This window comes from Fistularia commersonii, chromosome 36 (assembly GCF_037954325.1).
Source record: "Fistularia commersonii isolate RoL2024-O1a breed Wild chromosome 36, RoL_Fcom_v1.0, whole genome shotgun sequence".
In the NCBI taxonomy this organism is placed as follows: domain Eukaryota; kingdom Metazoa; phylum Chordata; class Actinopteri; order Syngnathiformes; family Fistulariidae; genus Fistularia; species Fistularia commersonii.
In genome coordinates, this window is record NC_141319.1 from 2,613,649 (window position 1) to 2,635,256 (window position 21,608).

Genomic DNA, 21,608 nt, shown 5'->3' on the forward strand with positions numbered 1-21,608 from the left:
CAAGAAGCTGATTGTGTCCCGAGGGGACGAGGCCGAGGGCGTGTGCGGCGGTCCGACTCTGTGCCCTTTGCCTGGCCGAAGCTGGAGTCGCGGACCTCCCTCCGCTTCCCCCCACCTCCCCTCTGACAGATTTAGACTCCGGGATGACGGAGGGGAAAGAGGGGTAACTTTATCCTCCTGGTCACTGACAAGCTTGTCTTCATGTCACTTAAAGACACTTTGCAAAAACCCTGCGTTTGAACGAACACTCACTCACTTGGAGTGTTTTCTTGGACGATAAAGTTTTGATTCAAATGAGGCAGAAACTCATTCACGCTATGCTTCTCAGCCTCAGGACCCCCCCGCGGGTTATTCTTAGAGCTGCTCCCTGCCTCTGGTATTCTGCCTCTCCTTTTTAGGCCAGAGGCGTAACCTTAACACCCCCCTTCATCCTCCCCCGGCGCAGGGAGACTTACAGCCCCCCCACCCCTGCAGAGCTGCAGAGATTCGGTGCTTGTTGCAGGACTACCTCTGTGCCTACCTGGTGTATTATTGAAGTATACGCACATGGATATCAGTTACTAAAAATTGCAATTAACAAAAATCAAATACGTGAAATCCAATTAAATTTGTATGAAACTACAACTTCGATCTATGTGTGTGTCCATATTTATGTGTGTGTAATTGTTTTCTACATGTGCATGTCTATTTCTCAATGAGTGTTTGTGATATGTATATTCAAGCATAAATAAAAAAAATGAAGAAATAAACCATAAAATTTCTGCACAGGACAGAACTTGAAACCAAGGGAGGGAACAACAGATGGCAGATGACATTGAAATGAGAATTATGTTGAACAGTTAGAATTTAACAAAATTAAAAGCAATACACAAGAACTACAACACAATGAGAAAGGTAAGTTAAATACTTATATTCAATATTCAATATGAAATACTATTCAATATTCAATACTAAATAAATCGATGCCACCACTTCTAATTTCTGTGATCAACACTTACAGTAATATATTACCAATTTTTCTCATTATTTTAAAGAGGAAGTCAAACTTCAATGACTGAATTTTCTATGCAAGAATATTACATTTTATAATACTACCTTTTTATGGGTATCCCTCAAGACTTGCAACAAGGATTTTTAACTTTTGAAAGCCAGCAACCAGATTAGTGATGAAAAATCTGTTTAGGAAACACATCAGTGTATGTGTGTGTGTGTGGGTGGGTGGGTGAGTTTGTGTGTGTGTGTGTGTGTGTGTGTGTGTGTGTGTGTGGGTGTGTGTGTGTGTGTGTGTGTTTACTGTTGATGATGCTCAGTAAGGAAGATTTGTTGGGGATTTAAGAAAGAAATCAATGATGCAAAGAAATAGGTGTTTTGACAAAATTATGCTGTATTTGAATAAAGAAAACAACTAAATTTTCTTCTATAATTATGGGGCGATTTAAAGAAATGAACCATGTTTGAACATTAGTGAAAATGATTCCAATAGTTCAACAAAAAAAAAAACATTTAAATTTTGAAAAAAGGAAAAAACTGTATCTGAAAATACCTTCCGCAAAAAAAACCTGGAAGACCGAGTGTCTTAAATTACAAAAAAATGGCCAATGCATTGGCATAAATTAAAGGGCATAATAATAAACATAAAATAAAATAAAGGGAAAACAATTGCTGAATTATTCATTAAAAAATGTAAATATATAAAATCACGACTTATGTAGATATAGATGTCGAAGTTACAGCATATGACATCTATACAGAAAACACACTGTTACTTTGTGGGTTTACATTATTTCTAAAAAAATAACGGATTCAAATTTAACAGTAAGACTCGTAGTTTAGAAGACAGAAATGAGTTACATGAAAACAAATAATGTCTAACGCGTTGCGAAAATAAAAAAAAATCGTGTCCCTGTGCTTCATTGCTGCGGTGTTTGTTTTTGTTTTCTTCGGTCAGATTACGCAAGTGGCTCTATTTCCGGGGGTCCCTGAAGGCAGCAGTAGATGCGGCTCTACTTGTCCGGCGTTTCTCCTCCGCCGAGGGCGCCGCACGGAGCCCGGACCTCCGGCCCCTGGACGGGGACGACGGTGCGTCGGTGTCCGAATGTTTGCCCTCCGAACATAAACAACCCCGTCCCCGCTTTTCCCGTCCTTCTCGGCGGTGTCTCTGCCGGTGAAGGGTCGACAGAGAAGGGCTGGGAAGGCAGACATGGAGGCTAGCCGTCCGCGCAGAGGGGAATGAGCCGGAGGACGGAAAGGGTTCTTTCGCGTTTCTTCATCCGCTCGGAGACAATGAGAGGCGGGTAAGACTGCGCAGCCGAGTCCCCTCTCTGGAGCAAACATTGAAGCGCCTAGCTAACAGCACGCTCCGGGTTTTTTATGAGCATTCACCTTCTTTTTCGACATATATCTCGTCCGTCGTCATGAAAGCGAGGTTATTTGCCCCATCCCCACCCGGAGGAGAGGTGATGATGGAGGAAACGACTGATGTCGCGGTTCTCCTGACCGCCTGAGGCGATTCATATCCGGCTCCGCGCAGCCTTTAAACGCCGCGTAACGATCGGACCCGGCGGGGACATCAACCGAGTAGAGAAGTATTAGAACAAGCCCGGAAAAAATCTCGTTTATGCTACTTTAATAACATTTAATTTTTCTGGATTATTGATATTATTATGATTATTATTATTGTTGTTATTTTCACTTCGATCCAACTCGACTGCAGCAGCTGATCAGGAGAATGGACTTTTGTTTACCTGATATTTAATTTCTGTCTTAACTGAGTTTATCCTGAGGATGGGTGGAAACATAATATCTGAGATATAAGAATAAAGGGGTTAAAAAAGGGAAAAAAGGCCTAAATAGGTATTTAACCTTCCTTCTGCATTAGATCACTCTGTACACACCACTGATTACACCCTTTCTTTATCAATAACCTCAGATATTAAAGTTTAAAGTTAAAGCATGATGAACTATTATAGTCACATGATATTGAAATGCATGACTATCTCTTAGGGCTTTTGGGTCTGCCACTTATTTCCTGTTGTGAACTTTGTTGTACTCAAAACACAATCTTGGAAGTAAATGTTTGTATTGACATTATTAATGCGCCATCATGTTTGCAGGGGTATGCAGAGAAATTTTATTTTAAAAACATGTATCGTGAGATTTAAGTCATAATTGGCAGAAATGAGGCCATAATATAAAGAGGTCAGTTATTTCGCTAATAAAGTTGTATATCTGAACGGGCCAAGAAGGTAGTTAATGGTAATGAATTCTTAATAATATTAGATAAAGTGAGAATGTAGTCTTAAGGGTTACAAGCCAGTGTTGTTCTTGAGCCAGTGCCAAGCATGGATAAATGTGGAGGCTTGTGTCAGGTAAAGGCATCTAAAATCTATAAAATCTTGTGCAAAACTTCCATACTAGATTGGACAAGGCCCAAGTTAACAACAACTGACAGTAGTGCTGAGAACCTACAAGGTACGGGTGGCAATTGGTCGCTTGTGGATCAAATGCGGAGAATTTCTATCACGGTATTGATGGAAAGAGCTATGGAGCAGGAGTCATCTTGGAGGGGTGTCAGATAGGGTGACACCCCTTGAGCTTGAAGTTGAAGGTGTGACATTCAGTGCTGTTAGTGGCTATGCCCCACAGGTTGGATGTGAGGGAGAGGAAAAGGAGAAATTCTGGAATAAGTTAGATGAACCGATGCAGAATATCCCCAAAGGTAGAAAGAACGGTAATTGGTGCAGATTTCATTGTGCATGTGGTGCACGAAACAGGTGATGAGACAGGATTTTGCTAACAAGATGCCTGTAGTAAATACCTTTTTTCCCTAAAGAGGCATGTACATTTGGTAATTTATAAGAGGGGCGATTGGAGCACACAGGTAAACAACGTCTTGTATTGACAAAGAAATCTGAAGGAGATCAGTGACCGCAAAGTTGCAGATGGTGGTGTATAGGATGTTCCCGTGGCCAGGAAGATGAAGAGGACAAAGAAGAGCAGAGGAAGAATTGGTGGGAGCTGAAAAAAGGAGGAATGATGAGTGGTTTTCAGAGAGGAGTTGAGACAGGCTCTGGGTGATCAGGAGGAGCTTCCAGATGACTGGAGAATTGTCATCTGGAAGGAAAGTAGATGAGGAGACCTGGTGGTGGAATGAAGAAGTGCAGGAGTATATACAGAGAGAGGTTCGCAAGGAAGTGGGACGCTGAGGGGACTGATGAGGACAGACAGGGAGATGCAGCGCAAGGTGAAGGGAGATGTGGCAAGGGCCAAACAGAGGGCATATGATGCAATGTATGCTAGGTGGGACAGCAAGACGGAACAGAGTGATTTATTCAAGTTGGCAAAATAGAGAGATAGAAATTGGAAGGACCTGGAATGATATTGGCTGATTCAGGACATAGAGGGAAATGTATTGACAGGTGCCAGATGAGTGATGGAAAGATGGAAAGAGTACTTTGAAGAGATGATGAATGAGGAAAGTGAAGAGAGAACAATGCATTATGTCCTCTATTGTAAGTCGCTTTGGATAAAAGCGTCTGCCAAATGCAATGTAATGTAATGTAATGTAATGCATTGTGGGCTACAAGTAGCAGATATTAGGAAAGGTGACGTGAGGAGTGCACTGAAAATGCAGTTGATCCGGATGATATACCTGTGGTGGTATGGAAGTGTCGAGGAGAGGTGGCAGTCGAGTTTTTGACTCAGCTGATCAACATAATCTTAAGGAGTGAAAAGATGCCTGAGAAAGAGAAGAAGGTTTGCTGTTGTGAATCATTAAGAACAAGAGAGATGTGCACAGATGTTTCACTCCAGAGGAATAAAGTTGATAAGCCATACCATGAAGTTATGGGAAAGAGTAGCGGAAGCTAGAATGAGGGCGGAAGTGGGCATTTGTGAGCAGTATTGTGGTTGTATGCCAAGAAAAAGTACCGTAGTATCCGGACTATTGAGCGCACCTCAATATAAACCGCACCGGCTAGCCGATCGCTATCTCGGGCTTCCTCCTGCGCACTAAAACCGTCAAAGTCGTCTTCTTCGGTGTCGGAGTTGAACGAACTCAGAATTTACCTGTCATTTCATTGGTCCGATGTGACGAGGATAAACGTTTTAGCGGCGTGAAGCTCGTTAGTGGCTCCCCCCCAAAAAACGTCCATACATTAGCCGCATCGTTGTTTACGTGAAAAAAGTCGCGGCTTATCGTCTGGAAATTACGGTACTATAGATGCAGTTTTGGCTTTGAGAATTTGATAGAAAAGGTCAGAGGGAGCTGCTATGTTCCTTTTTTAGATCTAGTAAAGGAAGCGACAGGGTACCGAGCGAGGAACTATGATACTGTATGAGGAGGTCAAGAGTGGCAGAGAAGTACGCATGGTTCGGTGCAGGACATGTATGAGAACCATAAAACAGTGGTGAGGCATGACAGAGGAATTCTAGGTGGAGGTGGGACTACAGCAGGGTTCACCCCTGACTGCATTGTAACCTGACTCTTTTGATATTTTAAATAATTTCTCACAGCATTTGTTTCCGTAGTCTTGTTAGAGTGCAAAAACTCTCCGATGATGAAACCGTGAGCTGCATCACTTCAAAGCTGTGGCGCCTCGTTTGTCTCCAGGCTGCTGGGCAAAGAATGGATGCTGCTCGCATGAGAAGGGGCACATCACCCCTGCACGTGCCTCACAAGAGGAATACCATCCAGTCGCAGCCGAGAGGTGGAGTGCCGTACCCAGGTCAGTGTCCTCGGGAGGATGGTGTGAAGGGGCTGGCAGTTTGGAAAACGTGATTCGTTTCCCCCCTCGGTTCCGTATGTTTCCATTTATCCATTCATGTAATTTTTTCAAAACATGAAAGCAAGTTATTTGAGGATTAACACATTTCTCTGCAAATTAGCCAAAAAAGGTCTCTTAGGAACTGCTAAAAAGAAAAACAGGCGGGCAATCCGCTCTGTATGCAGGCAATCATTTTCACTTCTGTTGGCAATAAAAATCTTGCAAAAATCACCACAAATGGATTTGAACGCACATCAATTCTGAATTGTTAATCAAAGCCAGGCACTGGAAGTATCTTTATTGCAAAAATACAAGGCACCTCCTCCAACCCCAAAAAATACCCCTACTCAAAATGCGCATGTCTGGTTTTTGACATTTCTTAAAATGTTGGCTTTAAAACATCCGTCTGTTCTACTGGATTTTTTAGTTCAGGTCGGAATCTCTGAACTTCCAGTGGAAGCTCAGTCGTCTGACCTCTTTGTGACCTTGACCTGACCCCGATTGTCTCGCCCTCAGTGGTTCAGCGGATTCCCGAAAGATCAGGCGACGCGAATGCTGCAGGGCACCTAAAGGTGAGCGCAAGCGCACACAACAGTAATCAAGGTCCCAGCCACACATCCTGGAAAACCAGGAAAAACCTTAGACCAGAAATTCTCGCAACAGAAATACACAAAAGGTGACACAAAATAGATCTCTGTGCATTTTAATATTCAAACTCTGTTTGAGACACTTCTTCTTCTTTTGGCTTTTCCCTTCAGGGGTCGCCACAGCGAATCGACTTTCTCCATCCAACCCTGTTCTCTGTATCCTCCTCTCTCACAACAACTACCTTCATATCCTCTCTCACTACGTCCATAAATCTTCTCTTTGGTTTTCCTCGAGACCTCCTGCCTGGCAGCTCCAATTCTAGCATCCGTCTACCAATATATTCATTATCCCTCCTCTGTCCATGACCATCTCTTACATTCTCTCCAAAACATCTGCCGTCCCTCTGACGGACTCATTCCCTATCCTATTTGTCCGGGTCACTTCCAAAGAGAACCTTGACATCTTCGTCTGTGCGACCTCCAGCTCTGCCTTCTGTCTTTTGGTCATTGTCACTGTTAGTAGAGCATCTCACCACTGTCTCCTCCACCTAATGTTTGACACGAAAATGCTGATTTTTTTTTCTGAATTCACCGGCACCTTTATAATCATATTTAAAACCTGATTACTTATTCCCTTTAAGGATCACGAAGTAGGATAATAAACTGGAAAAAAAATCGATAATGAAAGTCAAACATTTCGGTCTTCAGGTGGAATCACTGCCGATTCAAACAGCAATTTTTTTCTGTCTGATATAGCAGAGAGAGGAGGCTTCAGCTCAGGAAGGTCAGAGGATGAGGAGGAGCTGCACAAGAAAAAGGTGAGAAGCTTATACATTTTAAATAGACCGCTACTGATTCCAATGTAAAAATTGTAAAAACATCCCGTTCTATCCAGATTTGTTTTTAAATACAATAAGTTCAAAACAAGTTATTTTCATTTCGTAAAAGCGTTTCTAATATATTGCTTACTAATAGACGTTTTGCTTTTGTTCTCAGGAAACAAATGATTACTCCCCCTAAATAAAGAAGATTTTTTTTTTTGAGAAAATAACCACTAATAAGAAATTCTTGAATGTTTTTATTCTGAAATGTATTTCAGATTTATCACTATTTTTAGTCATCATTATTTCTTCATAGCTTCTGTTCCTAAAAAATTTAATTGATGATTTTCACGATCACAAGACTGTAAACAGACATGATATTCCTCGAATGAATTTTTCAGCTACGTAGAAATTTGGTCAAATTTAGAGCAAAACTACACCCTGGACTTTATTTTTCCTTGTAATCTGTCTTCAGTTTCACATTTTTACTAATAAAATTTTCGTTGCTTTCTCAGATATGAAGACCTGCAGAGCGTCTCCATGGGAGTGGTTGGTTTCCCCACCGTCAGCTGTTCAGTGATGTTGTCAGGGGTGGTCAACGGGGCAGACCCGGGTTCTGCCGCTCCGCCCCCTGCCAGGCTTCCTCCCAGACCGCCGTCGAAGGATGTATGGCCTCAAGGTGCAGAGGCCAGCGGAGAACGGCCTCAGGGCCGGAGCCCGACCAGCAGGGTCCGGAGGCCCGTCAGCTGGGGGCCGGGCCAGGGACCCTCGGGTCAGGACCAGGTGCGGGCGCAGGGCGGGGACCAGGCTCCAACAGGAACGAACTGGGCCTCAGTGGCGGCTCAGGACAGTGGAAGGGAGGCTGTGTGGGACCAAGTTCCGGACGAAGGCTGGAATGCAGACCGGGATCCCGGACGGGGCCGGGGATCCCCAGACTCCGAGCAGACTTGGGGCCCAGTCCAAGGTCTAGAACTGGACCAGAGCAACTCGAGCGGAGACCGAGGAAATGTCTGGAGGCCCGGTGATTATTATTATTAAAAAAATGTCTGGACCCTTTTTAATGTTCTGATCGGTCATATTTTGAACCGCTGTATATTTAACTAAAAATGTCAAAGAAGGATTGTTTTTCTTAAAATAAGGATGAAGAAAATTAGAAAGGAGATATTAATTTGCTTGATATTTTCTAAATGTATGCAAAAAAAAATCTCCAACTAAGTTAAAAAAACACCTTATAATCAGACATAAATGACACCTGAATAGATGGGAATAATTGCAGTGTAAAGACAGTCACCACATCTGTAGCCTCCTCCTCTTGACTTCACCCCCAGGTTGCCCAACGTCTTCTGACGTCACAGCCTTTATCTTCAGGACAACCTCTGAAATCTAAAACGCAAGTTCTTGAAGCAAAGACCACAAGTCTTGACACTCCATCACTGCTCTTTCCTACTTTATTGCTGTTCCCGTTGAGCACAAGTGAGCAGGGACACCGCAGACTCCTCCTTCTCCTTTATCAAAACACGCACGAGTGTGATTAGACTCTTGGTAATATTTCCAATAACCTTAGCAGTTATTTCCAAAAAAAATTGCCTTATGTTTTTCCACCGCACTGATTGAGGTGGGATTTGAAAACGATCAAACCCGTTTGTCTGATTTTCTGGCGTCTCTGTATCTGGCTGTGGCTCTATTCCAGACTTCCCTAGGAATTATGCAATTTAAAATGATTTTTCGTGTGTGCGTGTGTGTGTGTGTGTGTGTGTGTGTGTGTGATTCTCCTCATAGACCGAAACATGACGAAAGTGCCGAGGGCGGAGGTGGAGCAGAGATTGCCTGGTCACTTCCCTCCTGCCTGCAGACGCTCCGGTGAGTTCTTTCTGCCACATTTAAATGGCCGCTGCCTTATGAATGTACAAGTGTATGAATTATTTTCTGTTTGAATATTTATTCAATTTGTTTCTAAAGCTCCAATAGAAATATAAATTACATTAAAAGAAAAAATTCAAAGAAATTACCCAAATCCAAGAATAAACATTACATTACATTTAGCAGACGCTTTTATCCAAAGCGACTTACAATAGAGGACATAAGCACTGCAAATAACACTTGCAAATACAAGATGCACAGGAAATATACAGAACAGTAAGCTGGGGTTAGTTGTTGTTGGTTTTTTTTTTTTTTTTTTTGGACAAAGACGTACACAAGCGTACACTCACACACGCACACACTGCATAGCCTATCTTGGTGCCTATCCTGATCCGGGGCAGCTCAAGCATCAGCGCAGTAAATAGTCCTGAAAGTGAAAAGTTTTTACCTGTTTCTTTCTAAAAGAAAACTCTTGAAACCCTCTCTCGGATTTTCCAAACAAAACCAAAAAGAGCTAGCAACACGTCCCCTAAAACACTGCGTCATCACACAGGTTCAGAAGTAGGCGGCGACCCGAAGCCCGTTGAAGACCAGAAACCAGTGGTTGTCTCCACTAAGAAGGAGGCTCCCACGTATCCCCCAGGTGACAGCGCAGCACCGGATTATAATCCTCAGATTTAAGATTTCCAGGGATTAATAATTCGGGATCAGCAGTTTATAAGCACCAATTCACTGAATGGGTGAAGGTTGCTCTGCCGCTGTGACTTTCTCCTTTGTGTGTGTGTGTGTGTGTGTGTGTGTCCCCTGTAGGGAGTCAGGAAGAACGCTGGCAGGTCCAGATCGTTTCTAAAGGCAGAGTCCCATGTCCGAAATGCAAAAGTGTGAGCAGGAAGACAGTGGAGGGCTTGAAGAAGCACATGGAGAACTGTAGGCTGGTAAGTGTCAATTGACATGAAAACATACACAGACAAAAAATTATCATATCAACAAATCCTTCACAGGTTCACCTCTGACTTTGACGCTTTTGTGACATTTCAAACTATACAATACACAACTTTAATCCAGAACAATATTACTGGGTTTGTCTCTTGGACTATTGATTTCAGAGGTGAAATTATTTAATAATCAAAATCAGAGTTAGTTTCAGTGGCCTAGTATGTTTGCAAATACTTTTAATTTACACCTTGCAGTGACGGGAAGGTAAACAACAACTGGACAAAAGAATGGGATTTACAATACAAAACACCATGCGAATGAAATGTAGTTAAGTAATATTCCAAATGAAAAGTGGTCAGTGAGATAATGCAGAGAGAATGGGACCAAAATGAATAGCAGCAGCAGAAAAAAAAATCTTAATAAAACCAAAAAAGATGCCATTACAACGGAACAGTTTCGAAGAGAATGCTATGTGGAGCAAACATCAATATAAATGACAGCTATGTTTGTGTGTTGGATTTAAGGCTGCACTGTGTAGATGGTTAAAACCCAGATAAATCACAACTCCACTGAAGAGTCTTCAAACGTCTTGTTTCTGTTTTGCAGCAGCTGTTCACGTGCCCACACTGTGGGAAGCAGCTGAAGTCGTCCACTGGGATGAAATATCACGTCATGGCCGACCACAGCTACCTGGTAAGAACGGCAAACATGAACCCGTCACTTTTCCATACCATAATACTTCACTCACTATCCTAGGCCTTTTAATATTCACCTTAAACAGCGGACGGGTCTCTTTCTGAGATAGACCTTTAGCAGAAACCTTTTATTTTGTTATTGTCTGTTACAAAGTCTTTGACAAATTTGTATAATCCCCTATATCTATAGTAGCTGCCAAAAATCCAACTTTTTGCTGTCTGTAAATAAAATCCCCCAGTTATAGAAGACCCACTATCATAACCAATCATCATTTATAGTCGGTGGCATTTATGTTTTTGAAAATAATCTTTTCTAGTACTAATTAATATATGCTATGCTAAATCATTTCATTTCAGTGAAAGGTTTTTGAAATACAAAAATAAATGAAAGAGTACATTTTGATCAAGAATGAATTGTGAGGCATTAATTAACAACAGGTTGAGATGTTTGGGCCTCTACTTCCTGGTAGACAATACCCAAGAGAGATGTTGTATGTTCTTCTAGACAACAGTCATTATGATGGTAATCGTTTTGCACATCAGTGTCTTTTAAAGCTACTACAACTTTAGACTGTGCTTTCCTATTGTTTTTTCCCGCCTTTTGCCAGCCGTCGGTAGAGGACGCCAAGGACCTGGACAATCGTGTCATCAAGGACAAACTGCGTAAAGCCCTGAAGAGACTGGGGAAGCTAAAGTGCTCCAAAGAGGTGACGGCAAGCCCCTGTATCGGGCAGATTCATTGAACCCAGCAGGTTCCTGAGGCTGAGAGGGCTTAAGGACAGCGACTCTCTTCTCAGGGCTGCACGTCCGCCTTCACCAGCATTATGGGATACTTTTACCACATGAGGAAGTGTGGGAAGGAGGAGTCTGAGCTGGAGAAGATGATGCTGAGCTGTTTCCACTGCGGGAAGACATACAGGTCCAAGGCTGGGCTGGAATATCACCTCAAGTCCGAGCACCCCCCTGTGAGTCCCACGCACATTAACTATTAATTGCTGCTAATTGCATTTATTTCCTGCTATATATGAGGTAAATCCTTGTAGACATTTTTTAGAAAATACTCTGTGCTTTTTTTACTTTCAGATTTTGTTTTGTTTTTTATATTATTTCATTTCATTGTTTTTTTTAATATAATTTCATTTTATTTTATTTGATTTCATTTCATTTTTGGCTTATCACCGCATGTTATGTTATGTTATGTTATGTTATGTTATGTTATGTTATGTTATGTTATGTTATGTTATGTTATGTTATGGCAGCTGCTGCCATATAATTTCCCGATTCTGGGATTAGTAAAGTACAATAACAATACAATAGCAATAACTGTAAACATTTTCAACATCTTTGTCATAAGTCTCACCGAAGAAAGCTCCATGTCTCCCGCATCTATTTACCTCCACACAGAGCAAATGACAAACAATATTCTAGGAAACTTAAAAAAACAAAATTATATATGTAACATGATGTAGAATTTTCTATTTATCAAAAAAAAGCACAGTAATTTAGTGGAAAAAATGTGGAAAAATAAATGCAAATTGATCAACAAGCTTTACTGGCTGCTTCGGTCAATTTTAGTTATAAGCATTAAAAAAATGTTTTTATATCAACCAGGCCACTATTTTTTCTATTTTCTCAAAGGCTGTTATTTTTTGTTAACCCTCATATTATGTTAAGGGTCAATTTGACCCATTTCACCCATTGACCCAATGGGTCAAATTGACCCTTGACATAATATGAGGGTTATTAAAGTATTGTTCGTTCGCCATTACATAGACAACACAGAAGAGTGAGGACGATGAGGCGCTGCAGACACATGCAGAGGACAACACCGAGCGCACGGCCAGCGGTCGCGTGCAGAGGGCCTCCGCTCAGTTGGCCAACTTTCACATGGCTGAGATTGCCAACAATGACCTCCCCAAAGACTGGCCTAAGAGGAAGTTCCAGTACGACCTGGTGCCCGACGACAAGAAGGCAAGAGGGATTTATTCATTCAGGTTCTGAATAAAAAGACTCAAGACGCGTCACATGATGAAGATTTGTCAGTGTGGTGCCTCAATCACCGTCTGGAAATTCTCCAGATGTGACATTTTTCCAGACACTCTCAAGGGTGAAATAAAACTTTAAACGTGTTAAATTCTCAATGGAAGGCACCGTTTTTGGTCAATTTTCTCAATTATTTTATCACTCACTGACACAAAGCAAACTGTCTGATTGATCAAAGTTTTAAATTACATGATGAGATTAAAGACTTTTTAATATTCTGATGGATGGTATGCTCTGTAGAGTTACTTCCTGGAAACCTCAAGAAACCATGGGAATAATGTTGAAAAAAATGAAAAACAGCACAGAAAGTGTACAGCGAGACTCCTGAAATCTTGTGAAGATCTCAGTCTGAACATTTTGTCGTTTGCCCCGCAGTAGTGGATTAAACCTGCATCAGTGCGTGGAACTGAAAGACGTAACTGACGTTCCACAGGAATATTCACCCAGACACACAGCAGCCGAGGAGGAACCTGTCAGGTGAATAAACAAACCTCTCTAATCTGACCGTCTGTCCGTCTCAGCTGAAATACGCTCGCCCCGGCCTGCCGGCCTTCAGCCAGGAAGTCCTGAGGAAGTGGAAGAACGAGGTCAAGCTACAGAGGAAGGTCCAGTGTCCCAACCAGGTGGGCTTACTGTAGACAGAGTACAAAAGCTATTAAAAAAATAAGTTGCCACTGTGATTGCAGGATGAAACTCGAGAACTGGAAAATTGTGTTCAAAAAGGAATCCATTAACAGAAGTAATAAATAAATTCAGTGATCAAAAAATGGATGGATATGTAACTATGAAAAATGTCAACAATAAAATCCCTTTCCCTGTTCAATGAGTAAATACATTTGTTTATTGCAAAGCGTCAGCATTTTGGTCCCCGCATCCATTATCTGATTTTGTTGTTGATATTTCGATCGATCACTTCTTTGTTAAAACCTGGTCTTCTACTTGAATTTGATGTATTTTATTTATTCCTAATCTCAGTGCTCCTTTGGAAATTCTGCTCTTCCGGCCAGCAGAGTTTGCAAATAACTTTCCCTTCTTTACAGGGATGCGGCTGCACTTACACCAGTGTGTCTGGACTGAAGGCACACTTGGGTCTCTGCACTCTGGTAAGTCCTGAAAGCATGCCAGTGTAAGCAAAATGCAAAGAAGGATACCTAAAGTTTATCACTTTAAAAATCAATTGCCCTGAGATTTTTTGTCCGATTTTTGCTGCTTTAGGTAAACATTATCAAAAGTCACCCAGCTCTTGTCCTAACCTGGTTTGATATACACACCATGAAGGGTTTCGTTGTTGAAAGTTAACGCTCAATTAAGCATGAGAGTAACATATACAGAGAGAGAAACACAAACCTGCTTTGCTCCCAACAATATATTACACAAAAGTCAAACCAGAGAGAGGTCTTCTCCACTTTCACCAATAGGTTGACATTTTTTTCATATTTTTGTATTCTTTACATGGGCTTTGGTTCCCAGGGTGACTTTGAGGCTGGAAAGTACCGATGTCTGATCTGCAATAAAGAGTTCAACTCGGAGAGCGGAGTGAAATATCACATCAACTCTATCCACTCACAGGTAAATACAGTCACACTGTTCATGCCTCCTGAGCCCAACCATTTAGCACTGAATTTGAAGTGCAGTTAATTCTTTTTACCATTCATTGTTGATCATTTTAATCATTTCAATGTGATAAAATCTAACTGTTTTTTTTAATATATATAAATTTGTTTGCTTTTGCTTTTTAGCCAATCACTTTGTCCCATTTACATCTTGTGCCGGACAGGATTTTTATAATGACACTGGTATGTGGGAGTAGACACATCCCATAAATACATAAACAAGCACAAAGCTAGATATTGATCATTATTTTTTAATGATTGCAATAAAACATCAACTAAAGCTAATGTCAAAACACAAACCACTGAATAATCTATGCCAATCAATTTCAACCCCCCCGAAGGACGAAGAAAACATTTAACTATAAGTAGTATCATTTGTCTATAAAATTGTCATATGTACACCTCTGCAAACATTGTATCCTTATTAACATTAAAGAAAAAAAAAAGAAATATAGATCTACTTGTAACAAAGAATAATATTAATATTTATTAACATAACAGTGCTCACCGGTTTACTGAAGTAGCTAAGCGGGATGATTGTTGGCAATATTTGGCATGTTTTTGCTGAAAAAAATTAAGTGGCTTGTCGCGTACTAGGGGAGAAATGTCTTTAGGTGTTGCCTAAATTTTTTTGGCTTCATGTTGTCCACTGCCATCAATTTTAGACACAGTAAACACACCGGTCTTTCCTCGCCTCCCGCTTGTCTTAGCTTTCGAGTGACTTTCTTTTGTCTCATTATCTCCGTCTCTCGCTGCCTTTCTTATCATCCCTGTTAAATATTCTTCCATGGTGTCTCACGAGGGTTTGTTCACTGCACTTCATATTTCCTGCTCTGTGCTGTGTGTCCGGATGCTCAGTGCAAAAAAACCTACACCGTAGAGCTAATACTACACCATAAGCTTGTTTCCCGGGGTCATACGCACCCCTCCTGGCATCGCAACGCACCTGTGTTTGAGAAGCAATGGCCTAGTTGGACATGAAAATCAGGTTGACGGTTAAGGACTACAGATGGAAATTAGCTATGAGCTATAATCTGGTACAAACATCTCTGCCTCGGTGCTTAATGTATTTGTACACTGTCCTAATAAACTTCTAAACAAACAAACAAATCGAAAACTAGACTGAAGGAACTAGATATCAAGTTCAAAAGATGGTAAAACATCACAAGAATTGGAATTCAACATCTGGAAATCTAAAAGGTGTTGTTTATTAGCTTGTTATCAAAAAATGAGTGAGATGTCAGCTGTCTTCAGAAGCGTCACAACGTACATTCAACCAAATACCAACGTCAAATCAACGTTGGTGTCCAGGTGGGAGCGTAGATACAACAACAACTGATCCGATCTCATTCTTTACTCTCTGAATCTGACTGTCTTAATCTAAACAGGAATGGTTTGTAACCAACAAAAAGGCCTCCAAAAAATTCGAGAAGTTCCTCAAAAACAAGTCCAAGGAGTTTGTTCAGAATGTGGACAAGCAGATCCTGGAGCAGTACCATCACCACCACCTACATCACCACCATCATCACCACCTGCAGCACTATGAGCAGCACCAGCACCACCCCTTGCAGCCGCTGCACCACCTCCCCCAGCAGATGCAGCCACTGTACCCGGACCACCAGGACCTCTCCCCGCCGCAGGCCAACGCCCAGCAGCTGCACTACACGCCGCTGGAGCCTCCGCCTGGCCCACTGTGGCTGGACGTGGACCCCGGGGGGGCCACGCCAGACGCCGAGCAGGCGCCCATCGAGATGGACCTGCCCGACAGAGCTGAAGAGGAGAGCGTAGAGGTGGCGGTGGTGGGGGTCAAGTGTAGGGAGAGGGAGGAGCGGGGAAAGTCCAATGGGAAACGAAAGGACTGCTTCGAACACGGTGGGAACTTTTCTGGGGAATCAGAGGCGGAGCGGAGACAGATGGACCAGTGGAATCTGAAGCGTCCTGGGGTCATGGAGGAAAAACAACCCAGGAAAACCAAAAATTTGTAAAAATGACATGAATTGAATTTTTTTTTGAGATTTCATCTTACGTTTCATGCTGGAAGGAAGGCGGAGGTTGACGGAGCCTGGAGGCCAAAATGGAGGCTCAGATGAAGAACGTCAAATCCCCCTGTGGACATAAGACACAGAACACACACCTGGCCTTGAGTAGAGCCTCTTCATGTCCGAGACGTTAACGTTCCTCACTGAAGACCTCCTACCCAATATAAAACTAAATCAGTTTTTCGTTAGAGGCCTAATAATCATAAACGAGCAGTATCCCAAATTGTCATAAAAATACTATTAAAATAATAAGTATGTAATACTTATGTTCTGTGAAATGTCCTTTCAAATGTTTTGAATTTATTTCCTGTTTTGATACATAATTTTTCCACCTCGGTGAACTCACTTGTTGAGAAAATGGCACAAGTGAATTTAAAAACATGTTTACATTAACTACTATTCAGCAAGATAGTTATCTCCTGAATATCAGCCAGAAATGACTCACTGATGCAACATTAATAACCTGAAAATGTAAAATAAGACATTAAAATATTAAAGTATATAGAAACCGTTATGAAAAGAATGGGTGAATGGGGAGAAATGATCAAAACTGATAAGAAAATGATACTTTAGGAAAGGAATTGCCCTGAAAATCAGAAATAAAACCTAATTATTCAAGTTATCAGAAATCATATTGATAATAGATGGTATTTTTCCTTTTCTTCAGCTGCTCACCTCGTAAGGATTTAGAGGTCATTTCTGTCTTAAAAAGGTCACGATCACCCATCCGAATTTATCCCTCCGAGTTCTCCATCTTTAAACGCTCGACGTGATTCTGTTTAAAGGGACTGAGAAAAAAGGTTGTAGGTTGTAGGTGTCTTGCTCAGCAATACTTTGACACACTTGGACGAGACGGAAATCAAACCAGAAATGTCCTGTTCCAAGGGCGATCGCTCTACCCCCTGCGTCATACCACCCCAAAAAATATCTGCTCATTTAAAATAAAGAAATGTAGTGATTCCACATTTTATCTGAAGGTAAACTGATGACCCTGAAATGAGAGAAAACCCACTGGGAAAAAATAGATTGATCTTTTTTGATATCTAAAAAATATTTGGAAAAATATTAATGGGAAAATAAAAATCAGCTTTGATCCAAATAGTTACTCTTGATTTTTAAAAAGAAAAAAAAAAAAAATCAATTTTGACTTTGCGTTATAGTGCAATTCTTGTCTCAATGTTTCAAAATAATGGGGTGAAATGATCGGTTATTGTTATTTAATTTGAAATTTATTGCACAATTAATTGTAATTAATTAGAATTCAGTGAATCTGTTTTACTTAGCCTCACAGCACGAAGGAACTCTGGTTCAATTTCAACAAGGGACCCCTTCTGTGGGGAGTTTGCATGTTCTCCCCATGTCTGCGTGGGTTTCCTCTGGGTTCTCCGTTTTCCTCCTACATTCCAAAAACCTGCAGGGGGTTAATTGGAAAAACTTGGGAAATTTGCCCCGAATGAGTTGGCAAGTGAACTGACAGGCCTCTCGATAGGCTCCAGCATCCCCCGCAACCCTCAATGAGGGATAAGCGGCAGAAGATGGATGGATATTTTAGTCATGTATGAATGCAGCTTTTTTCACGAATCTGACTGAAACTTTTAAATATTTATGTTACAGATAATATAATTCAGGTTTAAAAAAATAAGTGAAAAGGTAGACCTTGAAAATTAATGAACAGTGAATATAGTGAAAAATCTTTGCAAAAATCATAATTAGAAGCTCATTATGTTGTAGTGAATTAAAAACTAAAGATATGGAAACCTTTTTCCGAAGATGTAGAAAAAGCAGATTTTTCTCAGAAAGAGTTTTGGTCAGAGGTACAGATTTGATAGAAAAATCAAAACTCAAGCATGAGAAAGTAAAACAGAATGACACAGCTCTTACACTCCCGTACTTCTAAAGTTCACTGACTGTTCCACATTTTCTTGTTGAGTTTTAAAAAAAATTACTAATTGAAAATAGATAAATTGATTGAGCTGAATAGTGTGTCACATTGCACTCCTAGGTGATGAAGCAGAAATGATTGTTCCTTAAAATCAGTATCTGGGTCTATTTTTAATCATTGTCCTGAAACTGAAGACACTTTAGAGATCATTTTTTTTCATACTGAAGTCACTCAACTCAGCACGTATGTCAGGAAAGTAGTTCCAGCTGGGTTGCATCATAATTTGTTTCTTTATTGTTTTATAACACGGTGTTCATGTGAGTCAGAACTGGACATTAAAGTTTTGTGGTTTGCATGAGACGAGTAATTGTTGACATTACACAGACAGGTTAACAGTTACTATAGCCTGCCATTCATTGTGCTAAGCTAACACATGGCAGGCAGGTGTTTTGCTCCATATTATCTGCACAGAGCAGAGAAGCAATCTTCCTGTCTTGCTGCGGTCTGGTGGCTCATTTCCCAAAAGGTCTACTTTTTCCTTTAATTAACCGCCTCCATATTTACATGAAAGTGTAAGCATGTTCCATCAAACATGATGAAGTGTCACACAACCTCACGATGGTTTCCGACAACCCAAGGTTCCCTCATTTCTGCCTCTGTGTGCCACTCAGAACACCGACTCTCGCCAAGCCTGGCAGGTAACACCGCCATCTGCCCAAAATCCTGCAGTTCATTAACCGTTATAACTGTAAATATTCCTGTTTTTTTCACATTTAGATCCATTTAATGGTAACAGAATGAAGAGAAAATATAAAACTTTATATATAAATGTATAAAGTCGAGCTGCCTGAAAGTTAACCCGCTTCCTTATCCCTGTTTCTTATGCCATGTTTTATGACAACAATCCCATAGACTGAGCGGTGTTAAAAATTCCCGTTGGGACCAAATTTGTGTCAGCCGGTAAAATATGGCAGCTAAATCCAGAAATACGAACCTTAAAGTTCAAGCTGCACGTTTGTAATTTCAACACTTCATCTTTTTATAATTGAGGACACTAGATTATTCCTTTTGCCTGTTAAGATTTTGAATTTCTTCGTATCGATTTAAATCAGATTAAGAGCTAAACCTGGAACCACAGATTATATCATTTTGGGCTTAAAATGTCATTTGTGGTGGTAGATCTACCACAGCAGTGCCCTATGCTATCGCAGCACCGGAAGATGCAGGTTACTACCATATTTGGATCATTTGGGAATAATATTGGTTTGAATAATGACGAGGTGAAAAAAAGAAATTAGACTATCTGTCATATTTCTTGTTGACGTCTCCTCTACAGGACATAAAGGGGACAGGTTGTATACATGGTAACTAGATGTCCAGTATGGATTTTCAGCAGCAATAGCCTTTGTCCAGGAGGGATTTGAGCCTGATTCTTCTCTGTTATTGTTCGGTTAAACATGTCAGATTTTTTTATAAAAGCGATTAAATGTAAGTTTGAGTGATCTGGATGTGATTATGATAATTGAAATCATTTCAAAGAAGCAGTCAAGGATTCTTTGATGATAGTAAAATTATGTCTCTCATGTACATCCTATCACTATGTAATTCTAATTATACAGGAAATTTAGTATGTCCAGTCTGAGTCTAAATAAAGTTTGGGCTTTTTGTTAAGTTTTGTGCAGCTACCTCACTGGAAGCAATGCTTCAACAAGAGTTGATTAAAACAGCGTTTCCCAACCAGTGCACCGCTGCACATTAGTGTGCCGTGGAAAAAGCCCACTTTCACCTGATTGTGCTGAAAATTGTTTACAGTGCCATGGTTCCAAGCAAACTCCAAGCAAACCATTTCTAAACTAAACACCATTCACTTCAAGATAAGAACACAGACTATTTTGTTCATCTGCGTCAACACACTGAGAAACAGACAGTCGTTCAAGAAAACCACCAGGACGAGTGAGAAAGCTCTGAAAGCTAATTACAAAGTTGCTGAACTCAATCCAAACAGCTACACACCCTGGCGGAACCATTAATACTACCTGCTTGCAAAATAATCGTAGAATAACTACTCGGCCCTGGCGCCAAAGATGGATGGATGGAATATTTATAACATAACTACCTCTTCTGAAAGGTCCACTTTCTGTCGTATGAATTGAAATTTACCCTTTGTGGAACAATCAAAGCACATTATCAGAATTATACTATTCTATTCCGTTCTATCCTTTTACCACCATCTGTTCCTCTGCATTCCCATCCCGGAGACCAAACCAACCCATCACATCTTCATCTATTGCCTGCACCAACAGGCCCATTGAGGTCTTCACCCATTAGCACTTCCTCACCTCTGGGAATATTCTGCACCATTTCATCTAACTCTATTAGCCCTCGTTTATCAGTGCCACTGGTTAACAGCAATCACTATCGTGCAGAAAATCTGGAGTCTAGATTATCTGCACGGTGGTGATTTCCCTTAACCCGTGTGGATGTCGTAAGTGTGGATGTCATAAACTCAATTTGCATAATCCGGGCCTTACACCTGGTTTGGGACAATGAACAATTGATTGTGTCCCCTTGAGTATGTTTTTTTTAACTTGACTTTTTATTTAGTTTTTCTTCGCATCAATGACAGGGAGACATGCCACAAATAATGAGATGATGATGCTGTTGTTTTTTATCCCACTGTTTTAAATTAGCTTCCACAGTACAGTGATCCCTCGCTATAACGCGGTTTGCTTTTCACGGTTTCGCTACTTCACGGATTTGCATCGTGCATTGTGTTCTGCATTCTGATTGGCTAAAAAGTCATCCGCTTCTTCTCTACCTGTGCGTCAATAACGTTGCAGTTTAATATGTACACGTACGTAAAACAGCTTGCCAAATTTACATGACGTACGTGCAAATTCTCTTGCAATTTCGAGTTTTTCTAAAACCCATAATGTTGACAAAACGCTCTGGACCGACAAAAGCACCTGCGAAAGGCAGCGGAAGATGCTATCTATCGCAGAAAAAGTTAAACTTCTGGACATGCTAAGGGAAGGTAAAAGCTATGCGGCTGTAGGTCGGCATTACGGAATGAATGAATCTTTCGTTCGTTCCATAAAGAAGGAAGAAAAAAAACATAAGGACGACAGCAGCAATGTATAATAGAGTATTTTATTGTATAACAATTGTAAAAAAAAAAGGGGTTTCTACTTCACGGATTTTTCCTATCACGGGTTCTTTTTGGAACGTAACCCCCACAAAAAAACAAGGGTATACTGTAATTCAAGAATACGAATGAACGTTTCAAACGCTTGTTCAAATGAAACGAGAAACATCGGAAAATTTAGTTCCTATTTAAGTTGCTAGGGGGCGCTCTGGGCAACCACGC

At 40.9% G+C, this 21,608-nt stretch overlaps 1 protein-coding gene across 2 annotated transcripts; it reads left to right on the forward strand.

Annotated features, from left to right (window-relative positions):
* The first annotated feature begins 1,991 nt into the window (after positions 1-1,991).
* On the forward strand, positions 1,992-18,594 carry znf512 (zinc finger protein 512). 2 transcript variants are annotated; one of them, XM_086143387.1, is made up of 16 exons: positions 1,992-2,294; positions 5,612-5,726; positions 6,282-6,337; positions 7,109-7,170; positions 7,689-8,194; positions 8,953-9,033; positions 9,587-9,676; positions 9,844-9,968; positions 10,576-10,662; positions 11,273-11,371; positions 11,462-11,629; positions 12,438-12,635; positions 13,229-13,330; positions 13,748-13,810; positions 14,178-14,276; positions 15,709-18,594. In XM_086143387.1, exons 2-16 carry the CDS (start codon positions 5,627-5,629, stop codon positions 16,303-16,305), a joined length of 2,433 nt encoding a protein of 810 aa, XP_085999513.1. In that variant the 5' UTR covers positions 1,992-2,294; positions 5,612-5,626; the 3' UTR covers positions 16,306-18,594. The 2 variants fall into 2 exon arrangements, with proteins under 2 accessions (XP_085999513.1, XP_085999514.1); XM_086143388.1 differs by having other exon boundaries at positions 7,112-7,170.
* The last annotated feature ends 3,014 nt before the right edge of the window (positions 18,595-21,608 follow it).